Below are 25,511 nucleotides of genomic sequence, written 5' to 3'. Positions count from 1 at the left end.
TGAAGATGGTAAATTACCCAGACTGAACTTGGGCAAGTTCCTTGACTTCTGAGCCTCAGTTTCAGCATATGAAAAAATGGCAATAATAATAATAATACCCACTTAATAGTATTGTTGAGGGGATTAAAAAATGTTTCTAAAAGTCTTAGGATGGTCCTGGCATATAGCTGGCATGCAATAAAGAGCAATACAGGTAACAGTTCTTATTATATTGAAGTTATGTATAATATTCACATTATTATAGATGTTAAGATGTATATATTTATATTTTAGTAGTGATGAAGTAACTTGATCCCTCCTACTTTAACTGTAAAGCAGTAAAATCCAGTGTTTTTATCCCTGCTATTTTAACTGTAAGTAGTCAAATCTAGTGTTTTTACTTTAATGTTTATAGTACCTGGCATAGGACAAAACACATAAGTTGAAGTGAAATATAATCTAGGTCCCCATGAGAATGTCTATTTTAAGTTGAAGACAGGATGTAAACAATTTCCATTCATTCATTCATCTTTTTCTCACCAAACTATTGAAAAAATAGCGATTGCACATTAATAATCTCTTTCTTTTTAATATAGGTTAGTGTTAATATAAATAATCATTATTATCTTCCTTAAACTGAGTGCTCACTATATGTCCCAGGCACTATGTAAACCCCTTTTATGCCTAGTATCTCATCTGATCATCCCTATGCTAACCTCACACAATCCTGTGAGATAGGCATTATCTCTATTCCAAAAAAGAACAAATGGAAGTCCAAACAAGCTAAGAAACTTGCCCTAGTCACACTGTTAGTAGGTCTTCAAATGAAGATAGGAACTACAGTCTTTCTGAGTGCAAAGCCCCCAACACTAACCACTATACTTCCAACAGTTGTTTATTTAAAACCAAATAATTACAGAGGGGGAATTCTGGGGGAAATGGGGGAACCGTGTCAACAATAACAAAAGGCTAAACACTGCTTTTTTAAAACCAAAAGGCATGACTGTTTTAATAAAAGCATACAAGGAACGTAACGGTGTATTTGCACCTTTTTATCTGAGCGTGCCGCAGAGTTACGTGGGGGAAAGTGTCAGAGACTGAGTAGACGTGTAGAGCAAATGTTAGAATACAACAGATACACAGTATGTTACCTTTAAGAAAATTTATAAAGATTGTAAGCAACTGAGGACCACAACAAAAAGCATTCATGTTAAAGAACAAAATCAGATGGCTTGTGCATTATTTTTCTCTTAAAAACATGAAGCTGAAGTACTTTATTTGTAGACGGTTATTTCAAAATAACAGCATCGTTCCTGGTTACAAAATAGAGAACCACTTTATATCCTCTGATTTCTCTCTGATCACAAATGACAAATCCGAGACTACAAAAGTCAGAGCCGAAAGACTCCACAGCCAGTACCTCTGTCTTCTGAGTATTCAGATATTGGATTTTGAGTTTAGAAAACTCTTCTTATACCTAAGCCGAATCAGCAAAAACTGAAAAGTCAGCACATACAAGGGCAATGAAGAGAGTAATGTTCATGAGAACCAAGTTTTTACAACTCCTGCCTAGAGAAGAGTATGTATAAAACTACCCACAGATTCAGATAAGATAAATACTAGTATTTAAAATGTACACTGAAAAATAAATAACCATAGTAATAATATGTAGTATTTATATGCTACTCTGTGCCAGGCAGTCCTCTAATGTGCTTTTAAGATTATATATATTTTATATGTCAGCCAAGCTACTTTTACTATCATGGTAAATTGGAAGACTATCTGACCATCTCATTTAAATCTTAGAGATGTATGACTATGCATAAACCTTATGGTATTTCACTGGTTTGGGCAACATACCATAGGTATAGCACTCTTACCCTCTATGAAATAGACTTCTTACATTTTGGATACATATACAACTTTAATTTATTACCTGTTAACAGGATTATTTTGGGGGATAACAAAAATACAAAAGTCATTGCTTCTTTTCCTCCCTCCCCAAAATACTCTACACATCTTAAGAAAAGCATTTTAAAGCTTTTTGTATAAAATCTAGTATAACACAATAAAATATCTGTCAAGCAGGACAAGAAGTGGTCAAATTACAGAAATGCAAAGTTGTATTTTTAGGTAATTATTTCTGTATGAATTAAACTGTACAACCCATTTAAGACAGACACTTGCATAAACCTAGAACACAGCTATTGGAACATTTTTACCTTTGTTAAAATTGGGTCACATAAGTCACTACACTTATTGAACATTTTGAAGATGCTAATGATATAAAATGGAGGGGCTGGATAGTTTTCCATTGATTACTACTGACACATAAGTATTTGAAAATAGTCAATCTCTCAAAAAGAGAAACCAAATTTCTCTTATCTCTCTTTTAGCCTCCCTCTCCACGTACTAGCCACACAGAGGAAGAGTTCATAGAACTGCTAGAGTAATGGACACATGGCAATCAGTTGTGCCTAGTTTAGCAACAGGCATTAATATGAGCCAGCAAGCCAAACTGTTTCAGAATTGAACAGTATCTCTTAGAATGTGAAAAATTAATTTTCTTCCGCTGCCACATTCAGTTTCTCAATGGGACCTGCAGCCCACATTTTCTAGTGAATACAGTTGAATTAGAATATGTGATTCTTGTTAAGCATTCATTTATAATTCTGTTACAATACTTCTAAGTAACTGCACCCTCACAAAACTGAAGCATTTGGAGATGCTTCAGTAAGGGAAGCATTAACACTGTACTGAATTTTTCATATTATCAAAAGGAATTCATTATATAATGTGAAGAAAAATATAAAATTAATGATAAAAGTCTCTGGATGAGAGTTTAGACCTGATTTAAGTATTTAAATTGGATTAGTAATGTTTAAAAGTAAGTGCTTTTAGAGTTAAGATATATTGTTTATATATTCAGTATGAGGGTCAATTATTTTTTTAAGATTTTATTTATTCATTTTTAGAGAGGGAAGGGAGGGAGAGAGAGAGAGAGAGAGAGAGAGAGAGAGAGAGAGAGAGAGAGAAAGAAACATCAATGTGCAGTTGCTGGGGGCTGTGGCCTGCAACCCAGGCATATGCCCTGACTGGGAATCGAACCTGTGATGCTTTGGTTCGCAGACTGCTCTCAATCCACTGAGCCACACCAGACAAGGCGAGGGTCAATTATTCATAACATATACATACAGGAGTCCTGTTTGTAAAAAGTCTAGCCATTGTTAATATAATAAGAATAGTTTGCGCCCTGGCTGGCGTAGCTCAGTAGATTGAGCGTGGGCTGTGAACCAGGTATCGCAGGTTCGATTCCCAGTCAGGGCACATGCCTAGGTTGTAGGCCATGGCCCCCAGCAACCACACATTGATGTTTCTCCCTCTCTCTCTCTCTCTCCTCCTTCCTTCTCTAAAAATAAATAAATAAATAAAGTCTTTAAAAAAATAATACTTTGCATGACACTCATGTGACCTGGCAGCCAACGAGAGTGGACTGGAATGTGCATGTGTGAAAAATGATGACTTCACTGTACTAGTCAGTGGGGGCGGTAGAAGCCGTTGAGTGAGCATGTGTACTGTGTGGCTGTCACATTAAAAATGACTGAGCAAGTGCAGCAATGAATGTGCCTTAAATTTTGCATTAAGCTTGAACATTCCTCCGTGGAAACTATTGGGATGATTCAGAAGGCTGTAGCTATGGGCAACTGGTGATTGGCAGCTTCATCTCGACAACACACCTGCTCATGCAGGACACCTTGTGCAGAATTTTTTGGCGAGACATCTAATCACCCAGGTGACTCAGTCCCCCTATAGCCAAGATTTGACACCCTACTTTTCCCAAAACTAAAATCACCTTTGAAAGGGAAGATATTTCAGACCATTGATGAGATTCAGGGAAATATGGCCTGGCAGCTGATGGCAATTGGGAGAACTGTGTGAGGTCCCAAGGTGCCTAATTTGAAGGGGACTGAGGCGTCATTGTCCTACATACAATGTTTCTTGTACCTGGTATTTTTTTCAATAAAAGTTTCTGTTTTTTATATTACATGGCTGGTTACTACCTAGTATTATATATAGAATCTCCTTGGCTTTATTTCTTAGATATTCATTGGCTATCTCTCCTTGAGCATAGACTTAGTATAATCTTTCTACAGAAATGTATTTTCATGGGAAGTTATGCAAACAACATTTTAGCTAAAAAGAAAAAATATTTGAAGTACAAGAACCTTAATTTTTCTATATAGACTGAGAAATGAATAGCTATGTATTATGATGGTTCTACATTATGTGTATGTAGCACTAACATAATATGTATATATATATTTCTAGTCATAACTGTCCACAGTTCCAAGTAGATCTCCATTAACATAAGTAAATATCAGCTAAGTGTTTTGAAAAATAAGCTTATGTAAGATATAATTTTTATATTTTTAACCATATATTGTATGATTTATTTGGTATTAAGTATCCAGAAAGGGCAAATCTACAGAGATTTAAAAAGTAGGTTAGTAGTTGCCTGGCCTCTGGGATGGCAACCAGGATTGACTGTAAATGGGCATTGGGATTTTACTGGAGTGACAGAAATATTCTAAAACTTATTTTCCTCATTTAATATACTTTCAAAATCCAATTAACTCTGTGAACTTTTAAATGACTATTCCTAAAATTAGAATAAACATGAATGTTTAGTAATTCAGTTTTAATACTATGTCTTATCACCTTTCAATGTTCATATTACTTAATCATACTGTAAATTTTCTTAATACAAAATGCATGTTAAAACTGTACTTTCACATACATGCATATACATAGGTTTATGTATCGTTTATCTGGATGTCTCATCTCCTAGTCCAGATCTAACTAGCACACTATGTTTATAAACTTGTATGTGTTCATTGGTCTCACTCCCCTACTAGGTTCAAAGGTACTAAAGGACAGAATAAATGTCTTCAGTTGGGTTTGGTTTTGCAAACACATCTCTATTATGGGGAAGAGATCTGACTTTAGAATAACTTACAGAAATAAAGCAAGACTTACTGTATGGAAGGGTGAGGTCATCTTGGGGGAGACCATAAATGTACTGTCATAACAGGGAGATGCACACATGAGGACAATGTGAGGGTCACCTGTGCCATCACGGTGTTCACGGAAGGCTTCCTGAAACTAGTGCCAGAACTGGACCCTGGAGGCTAACTAAGTAAACCAATCCGGCAAGGCAGTGTACGGAGGGCAGTTTAGGACAATACAAAAAACACACATAGAGACCCAGAGGCATGAAAAGAGCATGATGTCCTTGGCGTAACCAGAAGCACAGGTAGTACATGCTACTAAATATTTGACGTGCTTAGTGGCCAGGGGCTAGGGTTGAGGAAGAGAATGTAGTCAGAAGAACATCAAGGCCCTGCATGGGCTTTATTCTTTTGGCCACAGGAGAAACTTAAGCATCTTCCTGCTTATTTATGGTTGCATCTCGGCACCTAGCACAGCAACTTGCTTGCACTTTTTCCAACACAGTCAGAGATTATTTTTGCCCCTATAATCACCTTTAAATATTAATGAAATACAGAAGACTGTCACTGTAAATTATATTCAGAGTCAATCTATCAGAAAATCTCCTAAAATGAAGCTAAGAATATTGACTCATATCTGAAACTAGGTGTTGGTAAACAGTACTGAATGAATTAATAAGTGAGGCCCTGTCTCTGGGCAGGACTGAATGAGAATGAAAGAATGCTTTTTAAAAAGGAGAAGAAGGAGAATATTAGAGGAGGAGAAGACAGAGAAGGAGGAGAGTAGCACAAGGCTTAAAATTCAAAAGTAATGGGAAGAGTTTTTCCAGGTCAGAATCTTACTGATTACTCCTCCCCACACCCCTGCCCCGCACCCCTGCCCCGCCCCGCCATGCTATCAGGGGGAGCCACTCAGCAGCCTCTCACCTGGGCAGGTACACTTCCACTTTTTGCTTCTTCACAGAGTTTGCCCATTCTTCAATCAGCTGTGCTTTGACCAGTGGCTCCAGAGTGGCCAGTGGAACTTCCTGTCTGGACAACACCAGCATCATACTTATCTCATCTCCCTCATATGGTATTTCTAGGACTTGGTAGATACCACCAGCTTCATTGGAACCATCACTAAATTCCCCTAAAAAAAATCAAAGCTCCACATCAAAGCCTAAATAAAATGTTTAAATTTGTTATAAAGCTTTTTTTTCAAAACAGTGTGTAGGATGTAAGAAATTTAGGCATCTGAGAAACAGAGAGTTTATTTAAAAATAGACCTTGAAATTTAAGTGAATCCTAAGCCTTGCAGAATCTATTTTATTTTAGAATCCCAGAATTATTTCACGTTTGTCATAACATGTTCTCTAGACTTGGTTTTTATTTTTAAATAAGACTTCAAGTGAATACAAATTTAAAGGATATTAGTAGAAACAATGAAAATTTCTGATTAGAAAAATAAAGTCCTGGATCCAATGTTACATTTACCAATATCCACCTGATTACTAAGAAGGGAAAAATGGACCGTGTAATACCTAGTGTTCTATTAATATCACAGCTAAACGTTTTGAGGCCAAGGTAGCACAACCAAAATGAACCCCGCTGCATTCTACAATAGGTGTCTGCTGCATTGTGGTGATTATCACCTTCAAACTAGGTGATTAGGTAAATTAGATAACTGGCTTTGTGTTCTATAAACTTAGCTAAATTGACTAGGCTTTCATAAACAAATTAGTCTTTAAAATAAATGGTCCTGCCATGACTTTCGAATTTTCCCCATTTTAAAATATTAATTCTTTTGTTGTGAATATTTTCCTGCAATTGACCTAGAGCCCTTTAATATCACATTAAATACTTTGGTTCTCAACTAAATGGTTATTTTCTATTTAGTATTGACTATTAATTTGATTGACTGTGATTATAATCTTTTATTTTTACAGTGTATTTTAAATAGAATAAGCTACTAGTTCTAACATACACTTAGTTTAAAATTACACTTCCGCTTATGAAAACAAACTAATCCAGTTTAATATAGGGTATAAAAAAGATTAACACCTGAAACTTCTGAAAAATCCAATGAGACATCCATGAAGATAATGCCAAGGATATTGAGCTGTATCATAAATTACAGACCCTCAATAATGAAACTATGAATGAATAATTACGTCTGACCATACATACACAAGTGTGAAGGCACAATCTCAAAAGAATATTTGTGATTTAAGAAGTTGTAAGGAGTCAAATTGAGAGCTGAGTGGAACATATGGATCACTGAAAACTACCCAAAGCCAATGGCTTTTTGTAGTAATTGAATATTCTTACACAAGGTCAGGTATTTTTATGTGAATAAAGTCATTCTGCAGGTGTGATTACAGTTACAAATTAAAGAAACATATTGAAAAGCTGTCAATGCACATAATATTCACTCAGGATCTAATCAGAGGCTTGGAAAACGGAGCCAAGGAAATTGAATTGTAGCTCAAACTAGATTGACAAGAATTTAAGTAATGAATGTTTCATGTTCTTTTTTAGAAATTTGTTGAACTACCTCAGAAAGAGAGAAATAAAAGCCAAAATGTCATACCATAATAAAATTCTCCTTGTTGATACATCATTGGAATTTGGACTTCACTCTCATCATCTTTAGTGAAGGAAAATGTTCTAGTATTTTCAGGTCTAAACTGTGACTTCCAGTTACCCTTGAAATAGACAGCACTGATGAGGGCCAGGCGAGTGGCAGAGTCAAAATCTCTTGGGGACACCAAATCTTTCAACAGACCTATTCAGAAAAAAACAAATGGATGAAAATTCATATTAAATTGGAAGATGAAATGGGACCAAAGATGATCAAACTACCATCTGATAGAGTGTTACAGAAAAACTATATACCACTACTAAAATTAAAATAAAACTTAAAAGTACTTTACTCTCAAAGGAAAAATGTTCACACATACAATTATAGCTTCAGGGCATCTAAAATACCCACACCACCTAAAATAACACAAGTATCTTAATACTTGCACAAGCTACAGAACCATATAAAACAGAATCTCCAGCTTCAGTACTTCCTAGTTGCAATGATACATGTAAAACTCTTAGCATAGTAAGCACTCAGTAAATGTTTCTAACTTTATTCTTAATCATTGTACCGGATTAAAATGTCATTCAATTCAAACATGCCTGCATATACATTGGATATCTTTCTACCAAATACAACAAGCACTTTTGACTTGGTAAAAACAGACAAGTGAAATCCAGTTTAACCTGTGATCTGTGATGCCTCTTTATTTATTTTTTTTCCACACATGCCTGGACCAAGGACTGATGCCTTCTTTTCTAACACTTGAGATGTTCCTTTCCAAATCTGTTTTGAGAGATATTTTGTTGATTGCTATGTGTTTAAAAAGAGTTTAGAAACAAACAGCTTTTAATAACTCACTCTATTCCAGGTAGATTCTTCTTCTTTTTTTTATTGTTGTTCAAGTAGAGTTGTCTCCATTATTATTATTATTATTGACTTATTCTTTCAATGTTAAAAAACAAGCGTAAGTTTCTTTTATCTTACATTTTAATCTCATAGTTGAAAGAATGACTTTAGTGAGGTGGATCATAGAGAAAAAGTAATATAGAGAAAAAGAACCAAATTGTGTTCTGTATTCTTTCATTTTATTAATTACAGCACTTCTGTGCTTACAAAAGTGCTTTAGCATTTTAAGGATTTATATGTCGCAAGCATATATCATCAGGGTTTGTTGTTGTTTTTCCAACATAAAATGTGTTAGATCAACATTATTTGTGGAGGTCAACAAAATTAATTTAATGAAAAGCTGTAGTAAATACACTTTAAATTTGGTCTCACTATTTAATATTCTAATTTCAATTATTTTTTGGTAAAATTGGAAAATTAAATGATAAAATATGAGATACCTGGAAAATTTAAATACATTTAAAATATATTAATTAAAAATAAAATACAGAATTCATGTATCTTTTCCTAATTTCTTTCCATTTATTTGGGCCTAAAATGGGATATTCTCTTTTAAAGGAATCCTAAAGAGTTTTTTGATTACTAATCAAGTTCTGTGGTTTAAAAGCCAAGAAAAATGTTTAAACTCTGACTTTTAACTCTCTTTTTCTATTTTAATCATAAGATATACCAACTGCCATTCCAACCAGTATCTAATTCATTAGTAAGCTCAAGCAAAATTTCATATAGTAGCTAAATTACTATACAGAGAAAACCCATCAAATGGAGAGCACAAGATTTCAGATCAATTTATCAGTGCCAAAATTCTATGTGTACCAAAAGACAAAACTTATTTCTCAAATGTTTACTCATAAACAGTACTTCTAAAAACACTTTAATCTGTACAAAGTAATTATAAGATACTCAACTAAATGTTATCTAATATTCAAAATGCAAAAGGAACAAGGAGACAAATAATATCGGAAGTAAGAGAAAGTCAAAACTAAACTATTTGGGAAAGAAAAGAACCAAGTGACGTACTATTTGTGTTATTCTCCACCCACTTATTGATATGGTTGGCCACAGCAATATTTTCACTGAAGTCCACATGATTTACTTCCGCATTAAAATATTTTTTCATCATTTGCAAAAACTTATCATTGATGTGAAATTCATTTTGCACAAAGAGGGAATTGGCAATTTTCATCACATACTGACTCTTTTCAGCAGTTACCATGTTAGAAAACTCCTTCAAGAAAGAAAATTCTTCACCTGCAGAAAGACACAGGGTAAGTTTTTTTAGTGGAACAAACATGGAGAGTGAAAGAGCAAAACACAGCCAGGACCCAAAGGAAAAGCATTCCCTCACTCGCCAAACCTGACATGGTGAGGGGGGTCAATATTTGTGAGATTTTTAATGTTCAAATTAACATTTTTGCAGTTTAGTATTATCAACTGATACTGCTTTCCACTTCAATCGATATCTTGGTAGAATCTATACAGTCAGATTTTTGGTTGCTTACTTTCAAAGTACTTAGGTTACTTTCATTAAATTAGTCTTATGTTTATCAGAAATAAGAAGTAAGTGTAATTATTTAGTTTAAAAATCAAATTATTTCTTAAAATTTCCTTTTAATAGACTTAAAAACTCTTACAACTAGAAAATCCATTAGAAATTGTTTCAATTCTTAACTTTTTAATGAATTAACTCACATGTATGTTAGAAACATTAAACTAGAGATCTTACATCCTGTCAAAGTGATTACATAATACATGTTGGCTACAAATTTTCTTCAATAAATATAGTCTCATAATAATGCAACATTTCAAAAAAGATTCTTAGATGCTATGTAAACAATGAAGATACAATTGATTTTAAGCAAAAAAAAATCTGATATTCTTAGAGAATCATGTTGCTTTTCTTTATAGCATTCATCACAGTTGTAAATTTTCATTTATTTACACCATAATTGATTAATAATATATGTTACTCCCCCTAGACTGAAAATTCCATTAGAGCAAGAACCATGTTTGCTTTTGTTTATAACAGTAAGGTGTATTTAAATAATAGCATTATTATTAACCATGATATATAATTTCTGTAGATTAACTCAGCCTGAAACAGAGCCTGGAATTAGCTTCTTTCTTGGGTTTCCTAGTGTTTCTCGTGGCCACACCATCTCAATGAGATTACTTTGTCACTGTGTGTAAATACAGCTGCCTCTGGCATAAGACAATATAACTGAGTGGAAAGTTAAAGTTAAACCATCCTGAGAAATCGAACCTTACCAGTTTTCAGGCTGTCATATCCCATTGAATGGCGAACTTCTTTCAGGGTGGATCCTTGGGCCCCAAGTTCCATCATTCCCATTGCAAGGGTGATGCTCAATGGAGAGAAAAGAATATTTTCATCTTCCCCAGTGGCTCGGAGGTTATTATACATATTTACTGACAACTCCGCAATGGTTCCCTCAGGGGGAGTGGCTCCTCCAGCCAGACTTTGCAGAACCAGCAAAGAGAAAAGTCCAAGGAAAGCCATGTTGGAACAGTTTCAATCCTGGAAAGCAGTAATTTACATGTGAATTAGCTCAGAAAAAGAGAAATATGAGTATATATTTGAATTATTTCTTAGATATGTTATAAAGTAAACCAAAAGGTTTTTATTTTTACATTGATTGATTGTATTTTTTTCCATTACCATTGAGCCCCCTTATACACCCCTCTCTCCCAGTAATCACCACCCTGTTGTCGCATCCATGAGTCCTTTTTCTTTTTTGCTTAATCCCTCCACCCCCTAACCAGCCCCCATAGCTGTCATCCTGCTCTCTATCTTCGAGTCTGTCTCTATTTTGCTTGTTAGTTCAGTTAGCTCATTAGATTCCACATATGAGTGAAATCATATGGTATTTGTCTTTAACATACAGTGTTAATATTTCTATAACAAAATCCCCATGAAAAGATATGTTGGGAAATCCTGTTTTTCAAAAGTCTGTTAGTAATCAAATGAATAACTGGCATTGCTAAGTTCTGAGGATATTCTCAGGAACAAGACAGCCCTGCCCCACCTTCTATGTGTGTAAGATTATGTATATATATATATATGCAAAAACTACTGTACTTTGGACCATAAGAAGCACCTAGGTTTTAGAGGAGGGAAATAGGAAAAAAATTCTTGAAGCAAAAAATGTGGTAAAATATTTAATAACATAAATAACATAATATTTCACCAATGCAAATGTAAACAGAACTCAACAGCAACATTAACAACCATCATTCCTCCCAAATTGGGGGGGTGCATCTTATAGTCTGAAAAATACGGTAATTATAGGTTGTGTTTTTGAGGCTGATTTATCCATTTTTCTTAGCTTCACCATGTATGTTTTTGTTGTATTTTTGAAACAGTTTACTCTAGCTTATTCAATATGACATAGATCCAGGACATGTATAATGAAAACCAAAAGATATTTACAGGGTTTTAGATGAACTTGTGAAGTTAGACATTTAACAATGCCATATCACTCACTCACTAAAATTGTTCAAATTAATACACCAGGCAGCTGGATTACCAAGTAGTGGGAAGAGATCAGACACACACCTGCCACAGGCCCCAGTTTATTCAGCCCAGACTGCAGAACCCACAGGAAGTGGTAACCCAGAGGAAATGTAGATTCAGCACATCCTTGTCTGGTTTTCCCTTACCCACTGGTTCTCTAAGAAGCTGCTGCTCCCAGTAACAATCTCTGAGCAGGGGGGGAGGGACCTTTTACAACACCATCCTTTTAGACTCAGGATAATGTTACCATGTCAGCTTATACCAACAAAACTGGAGATTCTATTTGAATGACTGTTTCTAAATATCCAGCTCTTTTGGTTCTTGAACTGACTTCTCTGGGGAAGAGAAAGCAGCGTCAGTGTCCAGATATCTCTGAAGAATATTTCTGCCTCTCAGCACACCAGTGTTCCAAAGCCCTGCCTCCTCACCAACAGCTGGGCCGGCACACATTAGGGACAGGACACTCTCTCCTTGTATCCTTACGTTTTGTCACTGCAGGCATCTGGAAGCTAATTTTTTTATTTAAACAAATAAGTAGCTTACTTGTGCTTGATATACATATATTTAAATCATCATTAAAACAGCATGGAAAGTGATGTTGAGCAAACACATTTGGAAAATCATATTTCAATTAGTATGAAACATTAGTAATCCCCATTACTCAGTCAACAGAGTGAATACACTTTTAACTTAAGAGTAGTGTGTTTCCAACAGATTTTTAAGTCACAGCTTCCTAATCAATCCTGTAATATTTTTAATTTCTATTTCAGAGAACTGCCTGGTTAATTTATAAGCCCTTCACATCTTAGAGTTTAATTTAGGTATGGAGTTTTTTATTTTTGATTGAGAGCTTCCAAGTTTCTGCTCCCCTAAATGCACGTTTATATGAAACTTCAAATAATACTCTCTTGCTTAGGAAAGTGAGTTTAGCCCACATGTAAATACAGGCTCTCACGACTCATTCTGTGAGGAGGCAAAGGAGGGCTGATGTTGGGAGACCGAGTGCATTGCCGCAGAACAGCGTCGTTCATGTACGCCACGTGGGGACAGAAGCCAGGTGCCGAGCGAGCTCAGCTACCCTACTAGTCCACCAACTTGGGCCACCCAGGGGAGGCTGCTATGGCATTCTCTCTTCCTTTTCTACGCCAGAGAACTCCAGGAAAAGATGGAGGTAGAATACATAAGTTTTCTCCTTTAAGACCAGATGGCAATTTAGCAAGTACCCTTGTAAGTTAAAAGAGATTTTAAAACATATTCAGTATTTAATACTTATGATGCAATATTATTTAGGGGAACTTTGAAATCCAAGTCAGATCCTGAAGTCCATGATCTGAATCACCACGCTCTGCCGTGATCAGACATGCCATCTTTTAACTTCTGCCCTGTGAGACCCACCCCTGGTCCTCATTATTTTCACTTAATGTTATCCAGTGTAAGGCCAAAAAATTAAAGTCATTCTATTACTGTGGTATCTGTCATTCAATAATACAACTATCAGGATACCACTGCATTTAACATGAATATCAAATTTCATATAAAACAAAAACTAACTACTACAAATCAGTAAGAATTCCAGGAAAACACAGCCAAGTATATTATGTTCATGGGCATTTTTATTTACAAGTGAATGTATCAGGCAATAATAATGGTGAACATATGATGCGCGACCTTTGGCCAGTCACATGCATTCTTTCAGTCTTAGCTTTCTCATTCATGAAATGAAAATACTACTTCATACTCTGCATAACATTAAAGAAATAAATGAGGTCATGTGTGTGTGAAGCACTTGTTTTCAACTACAAGTTATGCTAATAGAGAACTTTATTATTAGAAAACATGTTTCCTAGGTGTGTATATTTGCTAAGCCAAATAAGAGCCTGTGAAGCCAAAATGGGTGTGTTATCATTTCTGTTGGTCCATCTCATGCAGCGCCATTAGCCATTCATTCAATGAAGATTGATACAGGTACCATAAACATACCAAAATTGATAAAGAAAGGCACTTGTCCTCAAGGAACTCTCATCACTATGCAAAGGTGTATGATCTATACATTCTTATCTATTCTTACAAAGAGACTCATAAGAATCAGAAAGGCAAATCATTTCTTTAGAAAAATGCACACACATGGACAACAGAATATTATATCCCCTGGCTGTGATATTCACTGGCCTCAGATTAGGAACTCCAGGTCTATGGAAGACGGTCCAGATGCAAAAAGAAGTGTAGATGGACCTTCAGCCTGGCAGTGCTCTCTTACTGTGGGAAAGAGATACCAAAAGCACTAGTGCATCTTTGGGCTTCTGGAGGACTCCTGGAAAGAGCACCCATATGTTTGTGAGAGGCTCCTCCCAGGGCAGGGAGCAGCAGGCCACTGTTCCATGTTCTGGTGGGAACTGGGAGCAGCATGGCTGCAAATGGTGGGAGTGGGTCATACCAGAAAACTTGTCAAGATTATGAAAGCTCTGCTCTGGAAACACATATTAGCCACAGTTAAGTGATCTCTCTCCTCCTTTTGAAGGTGAGATTTTCAGTGTGCAAGTAAAATAACCTCTGCTAGCCTGGGTCAGCCTTACTGATTCCACCTATCCAACCCCTGATTCCTGGCCCCATTCACTGCTGCTGCCTCTGACTACTCTGCATCCTTTTTTTTTCTCCCAGAGGAGGAGGAAAGATTGCTTTTTCCCTCTTATACCTTTTAAGCATAGATGTTCTCCCTGGATCTATTCTTGACCTTCTCTCCATAATGTTCTTCTCAGTCCTGCTGGTAAACTCTCTCAAAACAAAGATTCTCCAACCATTATCCCAAACATGTTATTCCCAAGTAAGTAAAATTCTAGCTCTGGCTTTATTTTTATCTTAATTTCTGATATGCATTGCAAATCGTTCTTGGTATATTTAGTTTTTGACTCTTGCCAGTGCTTCAAATACCAGGTGGCTCACATAGGACTCTCTCATCAATCAAACTCAGTTCTTTTTTTTTCTTAAAACGTCAAAATCCTTGACTCCTCTCCATCTAATTTTCCCTTATGTTCAATAAGCTGTCAACACTTGTTCCATACTGCAACTCTGTCACCTCTCCTATCCATCATCCTCTGGCCATTGCCACTGCCATAGTGACAGTCCTTCCCCTGGATACATTCTCAAGGACTCCACCAAGAGCTCTCAGCCATTCTCGGAACCCCAGGACATGGTCCTCTTCAATAGAACATGTGCACAGCTTCCAGGTGAATTTTCTTGATGCGCTGTAATGAACGGTATTCCAGTGTTTATAAAATCTCCAGATCTCCCTCATGTCTGCAGACTAATTTTGCAATATATCCCAGAATTCCCTTCTCTTGTTGCTGGATTGCATGGCACATTTTCTGGAACTCCTTCAACCTGGGTCCATATGTTCAATTCCTCACCACTCTTCAAGGTTCTGCTGCACTTCCATTTCCTTCGTGAATACCCTCCCGGCTCTTCAGTGCAACAATTTCCCCCTCTCTGAAATCTTGGCACATTTTATCTCTACCGTAGCACATAACACTGGTCTCTTTTATTACAGACAATTCCCCTCATCTCTTTTTCTAGGCTTTTTAAAGGCACCGATGGAAATATGTTCACCTTTGTATATCTTAGGATAACCAGATACTCAGAATAAGCCCCTAATTCATTACACATAGTAGGTACCAAATAAGTATTTGTGGAATTAATATAGCATGAGATGTAACGGCCCACATGGCTGTGTTAGAAGGAACAGCAAAAGTGACCGTTGCTTCTGAGTTCTGGAGGCTAATTTAATCTGGGCCTAAGGTAGTACCTCATTTCCATTTTTTATTCCTTTTGATAAAGTGTTTCCTTATTGAGTCTGAGACCATCTTTCCAGCCTGACAAAGTGGTGCTGTCACTAATGCTGGCATAATGCAACGGCTGGACATGGGATGCATTAACAAACAAAGTACACCACCTTGAAAAATCACAAAATGTGCTACCCAAATGTTACCGTATTAACATTAGTCTACAGAATGCCAGGGCCCCGCCATTAATCATCATAACACATTCTAAAATGAGCTACTCTCACTTAGAGCATTACTTTGTAGATTCATTACTTTCAAGCTACTGAATGAAACACCTTTACATAAAAACGAGGGTCTGTAGTACCAGAAGAGTAGCCGACTGTGCTGTTGTGCTAGACAAGGCAGAAGTAGTTGAGCTGTAAATAGACCACCACTACTTCTTGCATTTCTCGTCCTTATTGCCAGTGGAAGAGTAGGTTGTGGGCATTGTGTGTATACCTACTGCTTTAGAATAGATACTTCATTGAAACAGGTCAGGGAAGTAAATCTTCTTGTAATTGAGGTCTGAGGAAACATAAAACTAAAAGCTAGCACAGTAAAAAAGATGACCTTTTTAAAACGTCCTTAGTAGTTAATCTTATTTATAGAGATGGATTATTTCTAAATGCAACTTGCTTTGTTTTTGGTAACCCAATTATTATTATTTTTAAAAATATTCAAATTGTGAGTTGAGAAAATGAGGGAGGTGTTCTTTAGCAGGAGAGAATAATGGCTGGAGAAAGTCTTTTCTCCAGTGAAACAGCCACAAGAAATAACTAAGGAGAAAAGCTTAATACTAAAAACACTGTCTTGAAGCCCTCTGGCCTATTAATTCTCAGATTCTTGCATGTAAAAGACTAATAATTTTTAAAATTGAGGGAACCAATACGGGGCTGTTAAATTTTTATTTTACCAATTAAATGCATTGGGACAGGGCAAAAAAAACTTAACAAAAATAATGTATCTTAATAGTCCCATTAAATAACAAACACATCACTCACAGAAAAGAATGAACATTTCAACAGGAAAATAAGACAGTCCTTTAAAGTGGATATACAGGTATTTGAATTCATGAAGTTTCACTACTTTTGTTTTTCTTCATGTTTTAGCACTAAGTGCTTGGAAAGCATTGTTCTAACTTCAGTTAGCACTAGCTCACTCGGTGAAATTTAGAACAGACTGAAGTCTCCAGGACTTTGTTTCCTGACTTACTAAGAGAAAGGGTAAACCTAGAGCAGCAACCATGAAATAGAGAAATTTGTTAAGGCATTTGTCACACACGCACACAAAAGAGTCATTACCTTCTGACACAATCTGTATGTTAACAATCTATAAGTGTGCAAATTTCCTCAATTCTGACATGCATGGTGTTGCTTCCAAGCCATAATTTTAACTTATCTGAAATTGGGATAAATCTTATAATCAATGTCCAAAGAAATCAGCTAGTCCTCAGAGAGACAAGCTGTGAACTTTTGGCTACTTGTTTATCGCATTGTTTCCTCAGTTGACTCATTTCCATTAGAGCTGCCTCCCACTGTCGAGTCTTTGCTTAAACTTGGATCCAGAATTGTCCCCAAAGGACTAAAAAGAAAAAGAACCACATATGCAGAAGAGAACAGAAAGGTAGGTGTAAATTTATTGTAAGTTATGCAAGTATTCGTCACTTGGGAAATGAACCAACTGATTTTCTTGTAAAACAACAACCAAATGTTTTACAAAGTTTCCAAGAATAGAAGACACAGGCAAGTAGATAAATTTGTGCCAGAGATAAATCTCTTGTCCTTGGCATATATACAAAAGAACTTTCTGTTGGATGTCAAGCAGCACAATTAAAGGCAGAAGAATTTGCCAAATCTCTCAAAATAAATCAGTGTTTTGAAGGCGGGAAAAGGTGAATGACCCATACACACTTTGTGAAAGACTACTGCTCAGGTACTAAACTGTCAAAGCTTCCTGATAAATGTGTGGAGGGCAGGGGTGTAGGGATGGACTAATCTAATAATCAAATGGAAATGAAGAGAATACACCACAGGCAGATTTTGAAATGACTTAAGATTTTTAATCATAAAGGTGCTAATAAAAAGCTTTGATCAGGAAATGCATAGGAAAAGTATCATGTCGTATGCATGACAAATAGTGGCTGAAAGTGATTCAGAAGAGTTAAGAAGGCTTCTTTTTGGTTATTAAGGGCATAATATGCTAGTGTATGAATAAATATACTCCACTGTGCTATTTTTTAAAAAAGGACCATACAGTTTTTTTCTTCAAAATTAGTCTTTCAAAAGTGCTGTTATTCAATTGAGGTGTGTCCTAAAACCAAGGCATCAGAACCAAAGAAATAAAAGACATAAGGAGGTTTAATTTTGTAATCTCAACATCTATTAAATTATGATATTGATTTAATCCTTTCATCTTTTCCTCTTCCTTTGGCCTCTCCCTCCAGCTATCCAGCCCCATGTGACTCTTCCCATATTCTCTTACACTTATCAATAAAATACATCTTTATGTTCTTTTTCCTGTTTTATTGAATCAAGCAAAAAGGAAAGCTCACCAGGTTTCTCTCAAACAAGGAGGAAATAGAAAGATAAATGAAAGGTACAGCACTATGGAGAGACAGTAACCTGTAGACATTTAATTTACCAGAAAAAATTATGAAAAACCTGGAAATGGACCAAGATGATTACTAGGTGTCTTCTATGAAAAACTATGCATTATCTATTCTAGAACATACCCTTCCAGGTTATAGCCCTATATAGGTCTGGGGTCCTTCATTGTTTTTGAACAATATTACAACTCTCTAAGCCTCAGAAAAATTCTAGTGATGCAAATGATTCTTGTCCATAACAATAATAGTATACATGTATGCCTGAATGCAACTGGTTACTGCTCTGTGGATATTGACCATTTTGCATCTATTAAGCAAATGTATTTCAGTATTCCTGATGGGTTTATACATATTTATCTGCTTTTTGGATTTTCTCATGAATTGGTTAGAACATCTTCCTGGTTGTCTCATTAATGAGCTAAATAAAATCTTTTTATTTTGATATTTTTATATTTGTATTAGAATCAGGATTATAACCTTTTAAAAACAAGTATTCTTTACATTTTTAAAATCTTTAAAATTAAAAGTTTTCTTTCAGGAGTACTTATTTTCATGGAATACTCAAATAATCAGAGTAGAAAAGAACTGGAATATTAGTCTTTTCTTAATCACCATATAGTCCTTAATTGTTGGTTTAACTGGTAACATACCAGTGGTACCCCAAAGTGACTTAGTAGAACTCTGTAGCTTGGAACTACTGATCACATAGCAGCTTGAGCTGAGCTGGCGATGTTATATGTTAGAGTTCTTGGGAATTTTACAAGCATCCAAAAGGAAGTTTAGGATTGGAAGAGTCTATGGTGGCCTGTTCATTTAGGGACTAACCAATCCGGGAAATGTTGAAAAACAACCAAGGGAAGATACAGTGCTAAAACTCCCTAGAGTTTGTGAAGTGCTTTGGTATATATGAATATATTGTCTGCATTCCCCAGCCTCAAGAGGAGGTGCATTGGAAGGAAGAGATAAACTGTGACTTAGAAGATTCCCTTTTCTTGGCAGTTCCTAAGGTTTCCAAGGAGCTTTGAAATTTTCCCAGTAACCTTCTTGGGACACAGCTAGTAAAAAGTAGGGGCTATAAAACTTTGAGAATGATACAGGGGGATCTGGCGAGATCCCTGAGCAGAGGGAAGGGACCCTGAAGCCGGGCTGCAACCAGGAACCAGCTAAACTGCCTGCATTTTCCAAAGGACAATATTTTAAATGGGAGAGGGAGTTCCAGGCACAGGCTTTGAACTAATGTGGCAGAGGGTGGAGGGGTTATTTTGGGGGGTGTTTTAGAGGGAATGGGTTCTGAGGCAGAAGCCTGCTATCATCCCCAAATTATGTAGCTTTTGAATAAAAGACTCCTTTCCTTTTTCACCAAAACTCTGCCTCCAGAATTTATGAGTGGTGGGCAGCAACGTCCCATCTCTGTGCACTTATAAGGACATTTCGCAGCAAAGATAACCCCTTGAAAAATTATTTTGAGTCAATAAATAAAGACCGAATAAATGAATCTCTGGTTAAAACATTTCCCCTTATAGGCTATGAGAAATTTATAAACTTAAAAGTCAAAAATACTTGATTACTCTGTGTCCTTCAAAAAGGTGGAAAAATGTGGTCCAACAGCACTTTCTGTAATGACAGAAATATTACGTGTATATACCTGTCGTTTGTGGCTATCAGGTACTTGTCATGTGGCTACAGCAAGTGAGAAACAAGAATTTAAATTTCATTTAAATTTAATTAATGCCAATAGCTACATATGACTAGTAGTGAGCATAGTTGACAGTGCAGGGCTACAAGCAGGCTAAACCAATCTACTCTTCCTAACATTGGTTCTTGACCAAACAGCCCATAATACAAGTGTTTAAAACAAAACCCCCCAAATTAGTAGCATGAACCTCAAAAAAGATGCCTCTTTACCTAATGTGTTTTATTTAGAACCATATTCCCTTTCTTTAGAAGATCTCAACTGAGAAAAGGTTCTATTTGGAATTCCAAAGCTTTTGGTTGAAGCTGGTGACTACCGGGGAAAAGAAAGCTAATGCTGACAGGACCAGTAAGCAGGTGGGTCCCCATCCCTCTTGGAAGCGTGATTTGAGCTTTCCATAAGATGGTGATGCATTTTTCTGTTTGGCACAATCCAGGAGCCTCTACGCTTGCCAGTGAATGATTTCCTTTGGAATACTGTCAGGAGAGCTAAATAACTGACACACAAGTCTCAAGGCAAAACTCAGTGAGTAGTTTCAGGGGGCCCTGTTAAAAAGTCATCATCAATCAAGGTCATGTGTAGCCCAAGGCCATTTTGGAACTCAGCCAGGCATTAATGGTTTTAGCTTACCCATTAATGTTGTAAGAAATCTCTTCCCCAGCCTGTGTGCTTGGATGTTTATAAAATTGTAGCATGTTCCTGTTGGAAACACTTGTCTGGAATCTGTCATTTTCAAGGTAAGGAAACAGTCATTTGTACTGAACAATTTCTTGTATACAAAGGATGTTTGATCAGCTACGATAGATGCTAAAACTGATAAAATTCAAATATGGATGCAATACCTGGAATTGTATTCATTCACTCATTCAGTCAATAAATACTTGTTCTTGCCAACCACATGTCAGGCCCTAGGGATACAGAGAGAACAGGACAACAGAAGATACACACCTTTCTGGTATTTTCCTTCATGTGGTGGGTCTACATTTTTCAAAGAGATACACAGCTTTTTATCCAGAGATTTAAAAGTACTGGATTTTCTAACCTTTTAATATTAAAATGGCACTTGTATGATAAAGTTTTAAAAAGTTGGCCATGTCCCTGAAAATCTAAAAATACCTCAATGTTAACGCTGTTTCTCAATTATTTTTCTAATGCAGGGAGTAGTAGCCTGAATGGAGTAATATCCTGACTCACCCTCCATTCATTTACTAATGCTTGGGTATATCCTGAAGGGCTGGGGAATGAGGTAAAATATTCAGGAGGTTATTTACTGTACAAACCTAAGGAAAAAACTCTCACAGAATGACTTTTAGAGTATTCAAGGCCAGTTTTAAACTTGTCTTGATACTGCATAGTGAGAACTGTAAATATACTATTGTAAAATAATATTAGGGTGTTTACCATACACACCAAAGTGCATTAACCCCAGCTACTCAGTATTTGTATCAATTTTTACATTACATTGCGTGTAGGTTATATTTACTGTGTTTCTGTCTTGTCTTTCTTTCATTTTTGAATTCTGTCTCTCCACACTCTGCATCCCTCACAGCTGTTGCTGTTTTGTTCTTTGGCTTAACGTCTTCCCTGATTTTACAAAATCGTGCATGAGTTTGAGGACGTCCTGAAACTCTCCTGAGATGAAATACATAGCTCACTCTGCGTCAATGTCTACTGAGACCCCAAATCTATTTTCTTACATTAGCTAATAAGTATAATATTTTTGAGATCTGAGTGCTCTTTTAGTAAGACGGTTCAGGCTCAAGGGATTCTGACACTAAGGTAAATGAGAAAGGATATTAATATTAGGTCTAATCCTGTGAATTGCCATTTTTGTATGTCAAAGGGATCAAATACCAACTTCCTATGCTTCAATCTACTACTTACTGAGCTTTTAGGGTCTGTCAGGATGAAGAATAGAACTCTCATATGCTGTTTTTGCTCACTTAAATTTCATACAGTTGTTTCAATGTTTTGTTTGAGAAGACACACTATCTCATATTTTAAACATGCACACTAATTTAGAAATTTGGAAAAAGTTATATCATGATTTTATCTTAGAATTCCTTTTTTCACCTTGTTTAGAAATTCTAGAAACTGACAGAAGAAACTCTCTAAGTGATAAAAATACCAGCCTAAATTAAATGGCTTCCTTTAAAAGACAAAAAAAACACACACACACACACACACAAAATATTCGTGGCCCACCCTTACTATACCCTGGGGAAATGAAGCTACATACCTTATTTTTTAAATGGTGTTTTGCAGGACTGTTGACCACAGGGAAAGTGAAAGTGAAAAAGAATGTGTCAAAAGTAATTGTACAGCTTTTAAAAAAAATGCTCTTATAAACTTGAAACACAAAATCGACTCCTGCTGTCTTAGTGCAACCCTGAAAATATCTACCTGCTAAAACTCTACTCATAAACCTGCCACACCCACTGTGATAGGGGATTTCTGAAAGAAACTTTGGCTTCCTCTTCCTGTTCATCACTGTGAATGACTGAAAAGATCACTTGTAATTTTTTTGCTAAGTGTAGGCAATCAAGAAAAACATAAGTAGATACACAAGGACCTATGAAAGTATTCTGGTTACATTTTCCTGTAATTTTCAGAGCCACATTTGTGATACAGGGACACCGTTAGGAAGTGTGTCGAAAGATAAATTGAAGAAATCATTTTGGGGTGGTGAACATACAGTGCAACACATGAATGATGAGATGATGCATTATAGAGCTATACACCTGAAGCCTATATACTTTTATTAGCCAATGTCACCCCAATAAATTCAATCAAAATGTAAATCAAAACCACAATGAGGGTGAAAAGGGTTAAGAGATTAGTACAAATTGGCAGTTTACACAATAGTTATGAGCTTGTAAAGTACAGCACAGGGAATATAATCATTAATATTGTATTACCGTGAATGATGTCAGGTGGGTTCTAGACTTGTAACCTATGAAGTGATGTCAGGGAGGTCACTTCATAAATTACATAAATATCTAACTACTATACTGTCCAGCTGAAACTAATGTAATATTAATGTCAGCTGCAATTGAAAAATGAACATTTAAATAAAATAAAATCTTTAAAAAAAGGAAATCAGCCAGCATTAATGTTGGATAGGGAAAAAAAGGAAGATATATATGTTTCCACAGGCAAAGTTAAACCCATCCAAGTAGAATCAATGGCTCTTATTTTCATAGAACTGGCGAGAAATGGGTTTAATTACTTTCTCCTGAATCTCTTCCAAGTTCAACAGTGTTCCTTGACAGGAAATTGTCCATTATTGTCCTTTATCAAGCTCCTTATAGCAGCTTAAGGCTTTTCCCATCATTGGACAGGTAAATGGGAGGGATAGTTTATGGATCTCATATTGTGAGCACCAGAACTCACGGCCTGGCCGGCACACCGTTAAGGTGCATTGCTCTCCTCAGTGCACTGAAGGATCTCAGAAGAGTCATGGGAAGGTGCAGGCGAGGGTGTCCTCTTTTCATTTTGTTATCTTGGAGGCTGCTTCTCACAAATCTTAATTGTCAAAACTTAAAGCTAGTTGTGTCACAGAAATTTCAAAGAATATATTTATGACTCCAAGATACGTGTCAGAGTCTATCTTAGAGACAAGAATGTCTATAAGTAATTTGAATAAAATTAAACAGTTCTTTCAAGTTGTTTTTTTTAAGATTTTATTTTTTTTTAGAAAGAAAAGAAAGGAAGGAGAAAGAGAAACATCCATGTAATGTCAATCAGCTGCCTCACGGACACTCCCAACCAGGGGCCTGGCCTATGACCCAGGCATGTGCCCCGGCCAGGAATGCCCCTGGGGACCTTTCAGTTTGCAGGGTGATACCCAGACAACTGAACCATACCAGTCAGGGAGTCTGCGTGTGAGTGGCTGGAGCTTGAAGCAGGGAATTGTTGATAAAATTCAGGAAGTTGATAGGAATATCTAAGTTCCAAAATAGCAAAAAAAGAAATTCTTCCCCTAAAAAATATATTCTTTGACCCCAATTTTCCCCCCAGGAACCAACTAATTCATGGAATTCTAGAGTTGAAATGATATAATGACCAGGCATCTAACACAGTACAAATTATTGTTGATCTTCAAAACAAGCCAGAAGGTAAGTGAAAGTATTGTGTAGGCCATGGTATGCCTACCATGGGCATATGTTTACTAAGGAATAAGAAGGGGATCTGAACTTTTGTCTGAAGGCTTCAAATCCTTTGCCCTGTTTGCCATGCCATGCAGCTTCTGTTGGGCAAGAGTTCTCTATACCAGACTGACTCTGAGGGCTCTCTGTGGGTGTGTGAGATGCACACACAAAGTTGGCCATCTCTGTTTTAGATTGGCGTCCTTACTGGCAAGATATTTTTAATGTTTTGATGACATCTAACTCTCTTTAACATATGGCTTCTACTTATGACAGACAATGGTATATCAGTTTTTAAACATAAAGTGTATTAATTGGGATCTTAACCTGCTATGTATATAATGCATTATAAGACAAGCTTTTTAACTAAAAAGAGTGTAATAGGCAAATCATTCACAGACACACAAAAAGGCATGCAGTGAAGATTCTCTTTCCCACACACTCTTTTGTTCCCTAGTCAGCCAATTTCGCTTTGGTAGAATCAATTAATGTTATCTTCCAGAGATATCTTGATATGCAATACACTGGAAAATCTTTTAATTAAAAATAAAAGATTAAGTAAAAAATCCTTATTAACCTTTTCTTTAATGGTTCCTGTGTCTTTGTCACAGTTAAGCCTTCTCTGTTTCAACACTATATGTATATGTGTATATAATACACATAAAAATTGTATAAGTATTATACATACATATATGCATGATATGTATTATATATACATAGGTATATACACATGTAAATGTTTATATATGAAACACACAACATACTTATGGACATATATTTTTAAATTCTCATGTTTGCTCCCTGGAATTTTAAAGTTTCATTTTCAGGTTTAAAGTTTGATCTATCTGAAATTTATTTTGATTTGAACTACAAAGTAATCATCCTCTTTATAGGTACTGAAAAATGTCTCTTACCCCATTGATTTTACATGCAAAATTTTATCATATACTAAATTATATTTTCACCACCCTAATCTGATTGCTGTACCTTTTATTGCTCTTTAGTATCTCATCACTAATTTTTACCCAGAATTTTACTTGCTGTCTGCTTCTTTTTTTCTACATAACTCTCTAAAATAGCTTGTATAATTTTCAAAAGTTGCTATTTTTGCCCTGGCTGGCGTAGCTCAGTGGATTGAGCATGGGCTGCAAACCAAAGTGTCGCAGGTTCGATTCCCAGCCAGGGCACATGCCTGGGTTGCAGGCCATAACACCCAGCAACCGCACATTGATGTTTCTCTCTCTCTCTCTATCTC

The 25,511-nt window shown here is 36.2% G+C and overlaps 1 protein-coding gene across 1 annotated transcript in view; it reads right to left on the bottom strand.

The window, feature by feature from the left end:
• The window catches only part of SERPINI1 (serpin family I member 1), a 76,159-nt gene that overhangs the window by 18,383 nt on the left and 32,265 nt on the right, over nucleotides 1-25,511 (bottom strand). The window contains exons 2-5 of the mRNA XM_028505158.2: nucleotides 10,732-10,999; nucleotides 9,484-9,714; nucleotides 7,561-7,755; nucleotides 5,916-6,120 (exon numbers count right to left, since the gene is read on the bottom strand). Coding sequence (XP_028360959.1) covers nucleotides 5,916-6,120; nucleotides 7,561-7,755; nucleotides 9,484-9,714; nucleotides 10,732-10,981 — 881 coding nt within the window. The 5' untranslated portion in view covers nucleotides 10,982-10,999. The remainder of the gene's footprint in view (nucleotides 1-5,915; nucleotides 6,121-7,560; nucleotides 7,756-9,483; nucleotides 9,715-10,731; nucleotides 11,000-25,511) is intronic.

Source organism: Phyllostomus discolor, chromosome 2, assembly GCF_004126475.2.
Source record: "Phyllostomus discolor isolate MPI-MPIP mPhyDis1 chromosome 2, mPhyDis1.pri.v3, whole genome shotgun sequence".
NCBI lineage: Eukaryota > Metazoa > Chordata > Mammalia > Chiroptera > Phyllostomidae > Phyllostomus > Phyllostomus discolor.
The sequence above is the reverse complement of the archived record's forward strand: the minus strand, read 5'-3'. Positions and strand labels throughout refer to the sequence as shown.